This window comes from Babylonia areolata, chromosome 5, assembly GCF_041734735.1.
Source record: "Babylonia areolata isolate BAREFJ2019XMU chromosome 5, ASM4173473v1, whole genome shotgun sequence".
NCBI classification, from domain to species: Eukaryota; Metazoa; Mollusca; class Gastropoda; order Neogastropoda; family Buccinidae; genus Babylonia; species Babylonia areolata.
Window position 1 is genome coordinate 53151444 of NC_134880.1, and position 12500 is coordinate 53163943.

Genomic DNA, 12500 nt, shown 5'->3' on the forward strand with positions numbered 1-12500 from the left:
ATTCTATGAGCTGTAGCAAGTGTTGCAGTCCATATGAGAACTTTCCGGAGGGTGAGGGTGAGAGGTGGGCAGACGTACGCCACTCTCACACTGAAGGAAAGCTCTGTTGTCACAGTTTATGAGCAACTCCACAGATATGGGTCACGTAAAACCGCCAAACACTCAACCAGCCGTACCAAAAGTGTCTTGTGAATGAGGACTATTATTGATATTGTTGTTGCATTCGCTGTTATACTAAGCCCGCCCCCCCCCCCCACGCGCCCCCCCCCCCTCCGCCCCCGCAAAAAAACCCCAAACAAATGAAAAAACAGCAACAACCTATAACAGTCTAAACTACATATCTCAAACACTTTGTTTCCCTTCTTTTACCGTTGTACAATTCTGTCAATATATTGATTTTACCTGTTCGAAAACACTATCAGCAACTAACACAAAAAAGTATAATCTCTTACTGATCAAAATAAAAACAACAAAAACAGCAACGCCTGATTAAACTTACTTCTGGATTCCAGGCACTAATTCACCTTCTCTCGTTCATTCTACCACTACAACAGTACAAGTATTTCCTTCGTGTTCATGTATTACATTACAAAGCAAATTGTTCACAATACACGCTAGAAAGTACCCTCACTAAATCGGCCACATTCAGGAAGCAGCGAGTACCTTCAGCCTTTAAAGGTAGGCACAGGTACCACGCCCACCCCACTGACGATGAACAGGACAGCAGAGGAAAGCGAAACCACACCCTCCCTTCATCTCTCACTTCTCAAAGCAGCTGGAGCAGCAGGCATCGCTCCCGTTCCGCAGACAGCAGAAGCAGTCTGGGTTGGCCAAGAAGGCCCGCTTAGAAGGGCGACCACCCTCGCCACTCTCCCTTGCCGAGGGCAGTGGGGAGGAGTCTGCCCGCTTCTTGGTGGCCAGCCGACAGGCGCGGCAACACTGCTGGTTGTAGAGACGACTGAGGTAACAGCAGCTGCAGCTGTCTCGCTGGTGACGGGGCAGAGACCAGCTGGAGGCGTCAGACCCTTGGCCTTCTGCCTCAGACAGGTTCCTCTTTGGGTTGTCAGCCAGCTGGGTCTTCGCTGACCACGCTTCCGCACCCCAGCTGTCAGGGAAGTCGTCTTCTCCTCCTCCCAGCGGACGGAGGCGTTTAGCGCGGTAATTACGGTAGCCGTAACCTTGGTCGTGTGTCGGGAAGATACGCTTGGTGAGGAAGTCTGGATATTCATCGCCAGGGTCTTCTTCAGGAAACACGTGCTCTTCGTCCTCTGGGACCACCCGCTTTGTGCGGTAGTCGCGGTAGCCTTGACCTTGGTCGACAGGCATGAAGCGCTTTGTGCGGTAGTCGCGGTAACCTTGACCTTGGTCGACAGGCATGAAGCGCTTTGTGCGGTAGTCGCGGTAACCTTGACCTTGGTCCACAGGCATGAAGCGCTTTGCGAAGTAGTCTCTGTAGCCATGGCCCTGGTCTTCTGACGGGAAGACACGTTTAGCGAAGTAGTTCCGGTAGCCGTGGCCTTGGTCCTCTCTCGGGAAGATCCGCTTGGAACGGTAGTTTCTATAGCCGTGACCTTGGTCATCGGTGGGGAAGATACGCTTGGCGTAGTAATCCCTGTAGCCACTTCCCTGGTCCTCTGTGGGGAAGATCCTTTTGGAGTAGTAATCTCTGTAGCCGTCTCCCTGGTCCTCTGTGGGGAAGATCCGCTTGGCGAAGTAGTTCCGGTAGCCGTGACCTTGGTCGTCCTGGGGGATGATGCGTTTGGAGATGACCTCACGGTCGTCGTAGCGCGGGCTCTGTGTGGGGAAGATGGAGGAGAATCGGAGGGCGGAGGAGGGTGACGGGGACCAGGCCAGCAGGAAGGCCGTCAGTGCCAGACTGCACAGCATGGCGGTGCTGAGGTGAGGGGTGAGGGGGGCTCCTTCTGCAACAAGAGCCAGGAGGCAACATTAAGTCATTTCCATGTGCGGCAGTAGTGTCCTCTTCTACAGACGTCTTCCTCTGGAACCAACACTAAATTTTTTCCCTCTGGAACCAACACTAAACCTTTTCCCTCTGGAACCAACACTAAATCTTTTCCCTCTGGAACCAACACTAAATCTTTTCCCTCTGGAACCAACACTAAATCTTTTCCCTCTGGAAACAACACTAAATCTTTTCCCTCTGGAAACAACACTAAATTTTTTCCCTCTGGAACCAACATTTATTTGTATTTGTATTGCTCTTTTTGTCACAACAGATTTCTCTGTGTGAAATTTTGGCTGCTCTCCCCAGGGAGAGCGCGTCGCTACACTGAGAGCGCCACTCATTTTTTGTTTGTTTGTTTTTGTATCTTTTTCTGCCTGTAATTTTATTTGTTTTCCTATCCAAGTGGATTTTTCTACAGAATTTTGCCAGGGACAACCTTCTTGTTGCCGTGGGTTCTTTTACGTGCGCAAAATGCAAGCTGCACGCGAGACCTCAGTTTATCGTCTCATTCGAATGACTAGTGTCCAGACCACCACTCAAGGTCTAGTGGAGGGGGAGAAAATACTGGCGACTGAGCCGCGATTCGAACTAGTGCGCTCAGATTCTCTCGCTTCTTCCCAGGCGGACGCGTTACATCTAGGCCAACACTCCAAACTTTCGCCTGTGCGGTAAAAGTGTCCTATTATATGGATACGGATATATGAATTCGACATTTCCTTTCTTTTATTTGGTTTCGGAATAAAGACACGCATTGGATCCCGGCAGAAAGTTTTCAGTTACAAAAACCAGTCATTCCAATACCCATGCCTGCATTGGATCCCGGCGGAAAGTTTTCACTATTACAAAAACCAGTCATTCCAATACCCATGCCTGTGCCTATACATCTGTGTACCTGTCAGAGTGGATTTCTTCCACACAATTTTGCCAGAGGACAACACTTTTGATGCCATGGGCTCTTTTACAGTGCGCCAAATGCGTGCTGCACACGGGACAATCATCTTATCCGAATGACGAGACGCTATGTTTGATTTTGGGGAGAAGGGGCGAGCGCGGGATTCGAACCCAGATACTCTTGAATACTGTTCTGGCAGGTGAGCGTTTTAACCATTTGACCACCTTCCTCCCCCTCAAGGCCTGACAAAGTGCCCTGGGTTATGTAGCGCATAATTATGGATTTGCCTGAATGCAGTGGCGCTTCCAAGAGAAACTGACGCTGACATCACGCCTCTGACCTGTTAGCAAATGGAAGATAATCAATAACATCACTGCTATTTTCCGGCTATGAAAATGACTATAATGAAAATGAAACGTATGACTAATTTAAGAAAAAGGTTATGCCTTCATAATCATTTTGTAACCCTTCCAGTCTGGATAAAATTCCCCGTATTCAAACCAAAAACACTCCCCGTTTCTGCTTTCAATGAAATTGCAAAAACAAAGCCAATTAATCATCGACTTTGTACTACATTATTTCTTTGGAATTAAATGACTTTAAAGAAACGCACACGCACGCGCGCGCGCGCGCACACACACACACACACAAAGGCACATACACACACAAACACAAACACACACACATACACAGACACACACACATATATAACTGCATGCATCGTCAAACAAATGAAAATTTTTCAGTGGCTACTTTTCATAAGAAATGTATTAACTAGAACTGGATTAGATCATGTTTGGAAAAATCAGTTCACTTTTAGTGTTAAAAGATTAAAGCATGCTGTATCCAAGAAGCTTGAAAATGAATATATAAAATTTTGGAAAAAGAAACATGACAGTTCATCTAAATTAGCATTTTACAAGAACGCTGTGACAAATTATAATATCGAACCGTATTTAAAGAATACAGCAAATACACAACACAGGAAAGCACTGACCATGTTACGAATCAGCGCCCATGACTTACAAATCGAACAGGGAAGATATAAAAATACACCGAAAGAACAAAGACTGTGTGATACTTGTAACAGTTTAGAAGATGAACTTCACCTTTTAGACAATTGTGTAAAGTACAATACTTACAGACACAGATTCCTAATCGATATATGTCGTCCAAATGCAAAGCCTAGTGAATTGATCCTTCTAACAGAAATACAGCCAAGGCTGGCGAAATTTGTTCATGAATGTTTCTCTTCTTAATATGCTCATGTTTATGTTTCATTGTGTCTTATAAACGTTAAGGTTTTATGACAATAAAAAGTATTCTATTCTATTCTATTCACACACACAGAGCGCACACGACCACACCCACACTACGAATGACCAGCCATAGAAAGCAAACAAAGAACAAAAGAAAGTTTGATTTACGGAGGGCAGGACAACAATGAGGGACCAGACAGATCAGAAAGAACAGGAAGGAGGACGACACAAGACAAGACAAATTCTTTATTTTCGATCATAATAGAAAACTCGGCACTGGCACGTTGTTTTTTTTTCATCCAGTTCCCGCCCTGAAACAGGGTCTACACTACACAAGAGAGAGAGAGAGAGAGAGAGAGAGAGAGAGAGAGAGAGAGAGAGAGAGAGAGAGAGAGAGAGAGAGAGGAAATGAATGGCAAAGGATTTCCGCCAGGCGATGAATTGGACACACACACACACACACACACACACACACACACACACACACACACACACACACACACACACACACACACACGCACACAAGCTTGGCCATACGTATTATATGGAAGAGGAAAGATAAGAGGAAGCGCCTTCTTCTTCTTCTCAATTCGTGGGCTGCAACCATGTTCTTCGCGAATATAGCCATTTTCACCCCGCCATGCAGGCAACCACACTCCGTTTTCAGGGTTACATAAACATAGACCAGTTTGTGGTGAGGATCATAATGATGATAAGGATACTTTCTTCTTTTAGAGAGGATCAACTGCACCGATCCCCGTAATCCATGTCGGCGTTCGGTGTACTAAGGAAACAAAAAACATAGCCAGCATGCACACAAGTGAACGAACGCTGAAGAAGGAGAAGAAGAAGAAGAAGAAGAAGAAGAAGAAGAAGAAGAAGAAGAAGAAGAAGAAGACCACAACTAAAGATGATGGCGTCTTTTAGAGCCATCAGTAATGAGAATGTCTGTGGTTGTCATGCACGCTAATCAAAGAGCCGAGGAAGAAACCCGTTGGTCTCATTTTGTGATTAAAATGTACCTGACGAACTTGGATGTGACTGTGTATAGGGGACTCGGAATAAGCGGCGTGGGAGTGATGCCAGGTGCAGATGATGGGGCAGTGAAAAATTTAAGTGCCAGCTATACACACCAGAAACTGGAAAAACCACCAAGCAATGTACACAAACCCTTCAGAAATGAAATGAAAACAATACCCCTTGCAAGAAGGGAGTTGTCTCTTGCACATTTCAGTAGAAACATCCACGCAAATTAACAATCCTGCACCACAAAGTCAGTATCCGTTTCTCTACTTCATTCCTTTGCACTCACTTCCTCGACACACACACACACACACACACACACATATATATATATACATACATACACATGTCCTGCAATTGCTACAACTGCGGCCTCCACAACATCTACTCACCATCACAACCACCACCACCACTACTAGTACTACTACTACTGCTGCTACTGCTACTAGTTCTACCACCACCACCACCACCACTATCATAAAGACGACCAGCAGCAGCAGCCACAAAACTGCTCCTGAGCACGGCAGCAGAAGAAAATCATCAGCTGGGGAATGGAGGGGCGTGGCTGAAATGACACGCTGTTCACGTGTTGTCACAAATTCCATTTCATCAGCACTTAGAAATTGGATTCTCTCCCTCTTTTTACCACGGGAGAGAGAGAGAGAGAGAGAGAGAGAGAGAGAGAGAGAGAGAGAGAGAGAGAGAGAGAGGAAGAGTGTGTGTGTTCGTGGGCAAGAGGGAGAGTGTGTGTGTGTGTTCATAGGCAAGAGAGAGACAGAGACAGAGAGAACGAGATGGAAGGAGAGAGAGAAAGAGAGAGAGAGAGAGAGAGAGAAGTGGGGACAGAGAAAGACAGAGACAGAGAGAGATTGTCTAAAGGAAAGAGAAGGAGAGAGAGAGGGGGGGGAGTGGTAGAGAGAGAGAGAAGAGAGAGTATTCGTGGGCATGAAAGAGAAAAAGAAACGAAGAGAGAGAGAAAGAGAGAGAGAGAGAGAGAGAGAGAGAGAGAGAGAGAGAGAGGAGTGAGTGGAAGAGAGACAGAGACAGAGAGGGGGAAGTCCATAATTCATTTGACTTTGTTCACTGGAGCCCTTCTCGTCGTCCAGTTAATCAAAAACATATCGCATGAACCGAAACTGATATCCACATCGACTCGCATCCCACAGATACACGGACACACGTCCCCACAGAAATAAACACTATCCTAAATTATCACAGAAAAAAACAACAAATTTAAAAATCATTTTAAACGTAACTGTTTGCGGATTGTCACAACCCGTAAGGGGTTGCCCATGAACCCCCACCCCTTCCCAGACTAGCTGACGTCCCGACAACACAAACACAGAGACACAGAAGAGTTCAGCTCGTTGCTTTACTGTGGTGATGCAAAAAATACATAAATACCCGCCACAAAACAAGGCATCACAAACCAAAAAAAATAACCTTTGTCTAAACACAGCACAATTCTACAAGTTACAGTCAACTGCAGCAGTACTGATCAACCCCGCTGCCAGAGTTCAAAACTCGTGCTGACAGCTGAAAACGGACAAAACTTGTAGCTTGATGGCTGCAGCTGGTCGGCAAGAGGGACAGTGGGAAGGTGGGAAAGGGGTAGATGGAAGTATGGAGTGGGGGTGGGAGCGGGAACGGGAGTGAGGAAGTTTCCAGGCTTGTGTTCTGGGGACCCGTCGAAGGCAGCGGCACGAAGGGGAAGAAACACCGGAAAACCTGTAACACCCCATCGGCTCTGTAGACTGTTTGGTTGTTTTTTTTAAACCAGTTATAAAAGAGTGTACTCCACCCCCCTTATCTTCCTTAAGCAATATACATTGCGCTAAACAAGGCAATAACAATATTCAAGTTTCAATGATACTAGTTCTGAATAATTGAAACGGCACCAGTCAGGCTATATCACATTTCCAAAAACAAATTTGAAACAATCTGAGCTGAATATTATTATGGCAAAAATGTTACACCTAAACACAACAAATTTACTAATTCCCCCCTATATTTGGAAGTAAAAGAATACTGTATTTAAAAGATATCCACTAAAAAAACAACAACATCACACTAACCTTACAAGCAAGCTAAACCTCACTCTTAATCACAAGTCACATCACTAAATGTTACGACAAACACAGACTCCCTCACCTGTCACCAGGCACGTCACTGGCCCAGAGTGAAACAGACTAATACAGAAGAAGGGGTGACAAAGGGAAACGCCCCCACTACTTCACCGACGGCGCCCTACAGCACGCACGCTGGAACGGCGACCCGTCTCTCTGCAAAGCTTGGCCTCAACAGCCCAGAGCAATCTCTTTCTCCTAACCAGATTGACTCCTGAACTCGCTCAGAGTTAAAAAAAAACAACAACGTTCAGGAGAAGGGACATGCCACACGTGCAAAAAGCACGAAGGAGAGAGGGAGGTGAAAGAGAGGGATGGAAAGAGGGGGGAGAAGGGAGAAAGAGGAGAAGAAGGGGGAGAGAGGAGGAGAAGGGAGAGAGGGGGGGGGGGGGGGGGGGGGGGGGGAAGAAGGGAGAGAGAAAGGGGGAAAAGGGAAGGAAAAAAAAAATGCAGACAGGCATGCACGCAGATCGCCAACGAGCCGTGACACGGATACTTTAAGCGTTGTGCCCTTTCTTACCTCCGTTTTCAGTTATCGCCACTTCTTCTTCTTCTTCCTCCTCCTCTTCTTCTTCTTCTTCTCTCTCTGTGTCTCTCTCTCTTTTAAGTAGATGTAGTGTAGCTTATATGCATCAGTCCACACTATGTTATATCTCCTTGAAACAGAAACAGAAACTGTACAGTTGAAGTGACAAAGTGAAACAATTCCGTACGCTTCAGACGCTAATCAGTTTGATTTTTTTCCTCCACAGATAACCCTTTCTCACTCTTCCTCACGCCTACCCCCCTCCCCCTCTTCCAACCCCTTTCCCTTCCACTTTCTGCCAATACCGTATCTCACCTGCTGATTTCCATTAGCACCCAAACCCACCGTCCATCTCATGGCCCAATGATAGCTCGCAACCAATTTCCGGATCCTGCTGCTCATTGCGCATGCCCCCACACTTCCGTTTCCTCCTTCCTGTGCGGTGAGGCGGAAGGAAGAGAATTCTTTCCGACCAATCAGCTGTGAGAAAACTGTGACAAAGCAATCTGGGACGGGCTGGCGTTGCGTGATTCTCTGAAGATTCTCTGCCAGTGATTGTTTCTGTGGCGGCTAAAATGCTGATCTTGCTGAGGCAGTGTGTGTGTGTGTGTGTGTGTGTGTGTGTGTGTGTGTGTGTGTGTGTGTGTGTGTGTGTGTGTGTGTGTGTGTGTGTGTGTGTGTGTGTGTGTGTGTGTGTGTGTGTGTGCGTGCGTGTGTGTGTGTGTGTGTGTGTGTGTGTGTGTGTGCATGTGTGTGTGTGCGCGCACGTGTGTCTGTGTGTGTGCGTGCGTGGGTGCCTGCGTGTGCGTGTGTGCGTGCGTGCGTGTGTGTGCGTGCGTGCGTGCGTGTGTGTGTGTATGTGTGTGTGTGTGTGTGTGCGTGCATGCGTGCGTGTGTGTGTGTTTGTGTGTGTGTGTGTTTGTGTGTGTGTGTGCGCGTGTGCGTGTGTGCGTGCGCGCGCGTGCGCGTGTGTGTGCGTGCATGTGTGTGTGTGCGTGTGTACGTGTGTGTGTGGTTTTTTTTCTTTAAACTAGAGACGGAGAGAGAGAGAGAGAGAGAGAGAGAGAGAGAGAGAGAGAGAGAGAGAGAGAGGAGTGGAATAGTGCAAGTGTGTGCATAGCCTTTTCCACAGTTTTATCTATTGCTGTATTTACACAGCCGCCAAATGGAAAGAGCATGTCGGATGACCGATTGATTTGTGCCGCTATCAACAACTAAAACTGAATAACTGTTGTCTGTAAGATCTCAAGTTCTTCTCTCGATCCATTTTCTTCATCCTGTCTTCTTCGTATTGATTGACAAAGGGTCACACTTTTCTCACTGCAGGTAGATTTTCTCAGTACAACTTTGTGTCAGATCGCTCACATGGTGGGCCGTGTAACTTTGACCAACATCTCAATGATGGACCTGTCTCAAGTGACTGAAATACACAATGTCATGATGATATAATGTTTGTCTATGTGACGTAACAACACTACATATGTGTTACCAGTAACACAACGATGTGACGTGACCACACAGTGTAACTGTTACCAGTAACACAACAATGTGACGTAACCACACAATGTAACTGTTACCGGTAATACAAGGATGTGACGTAACCATACAGTGTGACTGTTACCAGTAACACAATTTTGTTACGTAACCACACAATGTAACTGTTACCAGTAACACAATGATGTGACATGACCACACAATGTAACTGTTACCAGTAACACAATGATGTGATGTAACCACACAGTGTAACTGTTACCAGTAACACGATGATGTGAGGTAACCACACAATGTAACTGTTACTAGTAACGCAATGATGTGGCCTAACCACACAATATAAATGCTACCAGTAACACGATGATGTGACGTAACCACACGGTGTAACCGTTACCAGTAACACAATGATGTGACGTAACCACACAGTGTAACTGTTACCAGTAACACAATGATGTGACATGACCACACAATGTAACTGTTACCAGTAACACAATGATGTGATGTAACCACACAGTGTAACTGTTACCAGTAACGCAATGATGTGGCCTAACCACACAATATAAATGCTACCAGTAACACGATGATGTTACGTAACCACACGGTGTAACTGTTACCAGTAACACAATGATGTGATGTAACCACACAGTGTAACTGTTACCAGTAACACAATGATGTGATGTAACCACACAGTGTAACTGTTACCAGTAACACAATGATGTGACGTAACCACACAGTGTAACTGTTACCAGTAACACAATGATGTGATGTAACCACACAGTGTAACTGTTACCAGACACACACGCCCCACACAAAGTATAAAGGCAGATTTACTGTTTCTTTTTCTTCTTTTTTTCTTTCTTTTGAGATTGTCATCTCTCTCTCTCTCTCTCTCCCATGTGTGTGTGTGTGTGTGTGTGTGTGTGTGTGTGTGTGTGTGTGTGTGCATACGCTCGTGCACACGCGAGTGCGTGTAGACGATTGAGTACACACGTATATCTTCGAATATATATATCTCTCTCTGTCTCTGTTCTTCTCTTTCTGTCTCAATCTCTGTCTCTGTCTCTGTCTGTCTCTCTCCATCACGTTCGCACAATAAACCGAGATAACAAAACCACTTAGTTCAGCAGCAAAACCCAAGCAGACACGGGTACGAAAAAAGAAAAAAAAAGAAAGAAAAGAAACTATATAACTGTCTATTCTCCGACACCATTCACAGTGCCGCCGCTTCTCCTCTCGCCAAAGCCCTGAGCTCCGTGACTTACCACCGAAACCTCGGTCTTATTACCAAAACTCAAAGGAAACATCGGTTGCACGAGCTCCCCGGAGTCATAAAATTGACGTGTCCTTTCATGACTCTCTTTTTATCGACTCTTCGTGCATCCCTCCGCGCTCACCATTTTCCCCCCGCTGCCATATCAACTGCATGCTGCCAGTGACATTACTCCCCTGCCGCTCATTCCCAGTTCCCCGTAAACAGTCATTCCCAGGTTCGTCTGCGACCCCCCTCCCCTTCCCAGCCCTCTTACCCCCCCCCATCCCCCTTCCCAGCCCCCCTACCTCCTTCCCTTCCCAGCCCTCTTACCACCCTCCCCCTTCCCAGCCCTCTTACCCCCCTTCCCAGCCCTCCTACCCCCCCTCCCCCTTCCCAGCCCTCTTACCCCCCCTCCCCTTCCCAGCCCTCTTACCCCCCCTCTCCCTTCCCAGCCCTCTTACCCCCCTCCCCTTCCCAGCCCTCTTACCCCCCCTCCCCCTTCCCAGCCCTCTTACCCCCCCTCCCCTTCCCAGCCCTCTTACCCCCCTCCCCTTCCCAGCCCTCTTACCCCCCCCTCCCCCTTCCCAGCCCTCTTACCCCCCCTCCCCTTCCCAGCCCTCTTACCCCCCCCTCCCCCTTCCCAGCCCTCTTACCCCCCCTCCCCCTTCCCAGCCCTCTTACCCCCCCCTCTCCCCTTCCCAGCCCTCTTACCCCCCTCTCCCTTCCCAGCCCTCTTACCACCCTCCCCTTCCCAGCTCTCTTACCCCCCCCTCCCCCTTCCCAGCCCTCTTACCCCCCCTCCCTTCCCAGCCCTCTTACCCCCCTCTCCCTTCCCAGCCCTCTTACCCCCCCTCTCCCCTTCCCAGGCCTCTTACCCCCCTCCCCCTTCCCAGCCCTCTTACCCCCCCTCCCCCTTCCCAGGCCCCTCTACCCCTTCCCCCTTCCCAGCCTCTTACCCCCATCCCCCTTAGGCTCCTACCCCCTCCCCCTTCCAGCCCTCTACCCCCCCTCCCCTTCCCAGGCCCTCTACCCCACCTGCCCCTTCCCAGCCCTCTACCCCACCTCCACTTCCCAGCCCTCATAACCCCCCTGCCCCCTTCCCAGCCCTCTTACCCCCCTTCCCCTTCCCCAGCCCTCTTACCCCCCTTCCCCTTCCCAGGCCCTCCTACCCCCCTGCCCCCTTCCCAGCCCTCTACCCCCCTCTCCCTTCCCGCCCTCCTACACCCCCCTTGCCCCCTTCCCAGCCCTCTTACAACACCCCTTCCCCTTCCCAGGCCCTCCTACACCCCTCCCCCTTCTCGAGGCCCCTCTACCCCCCTACCCCTTCCAAGGCCCTCTTACACCCACCTTCCCCCTTCCAGGCCCCTATCCCCCCTGCCCCCTTTCCCAGCCCTCCTACCCCCCTTCCCCCTTCCCAGCCCTCCTACCCCCTGCCCCTTCCCAGGCCTCCTATCCCCCTGCCCCTTCCCTAGCCCTCCTACCCCTCCCCTCCACCCTTACCCAGGCCCTCTTACCCCCCTGCCCCTTCCCTAGCCCTCCTATCCCCCTTCCCCTTCCCAGCCCTCCTACCCCCCTTCCCCTTCCCAGGCCTCCTATCCCCCTGCCCCTTCCTAGCCCTCCTACACTCCCTCCCCCTTCCCAGGCATCCTACCCTTCCATCCCCCTTCCCAGCCCTCCTACCCCCCTCCCGCACCATCCACACCCCGTGGGTGGACACCGCCACGAAATCCCTCTGATGACATCCATCTGACGACATCCCTCTGACGATAATTCCTCTGACGAGAATCCCTCTGATGACATCCCTCTGACGACATCTCTCTGATGACATCCCTCTGACGACAATCTCTCTGATGACAATCCCTCTGACGACAATCCCTTTGACGACATCCCTCTGACGACATCCCTCTGATGACATCCCTCTGATGACAATCCCTCTGACGACAATCCCTTTGACGACAATCCCTT

At 48.9% G+C, this 12500-nt stretch overlaps 1 protein-coding gene across 1 annotated transcript in view; it reads right to left on the reverse strand.

Annotated features, from left to right (window-relative positions):
* The window catches only part of LOC143282528 (uncharacterized), a 42746-nt gene that overhangs the window by 114 nt on the left and 30132 nt on the right, over nt 1-12500 (reverse strand). The window contains exon 2 of the mRNA XM_076588205.1: nt 1-1922. This exon is cut by the window's left edge and continues 114 nt beyond it. Coding sequence (XP_076444320.1) covers nt 760-1887 — 1128 coding nt within the window. The 5' untranslated portion in view covers nt 1888-1922 and the 3' untranslated portion in view covers nt 1-759. The remainder of the gene's footprint in view (nt 1923-12500) is intronic.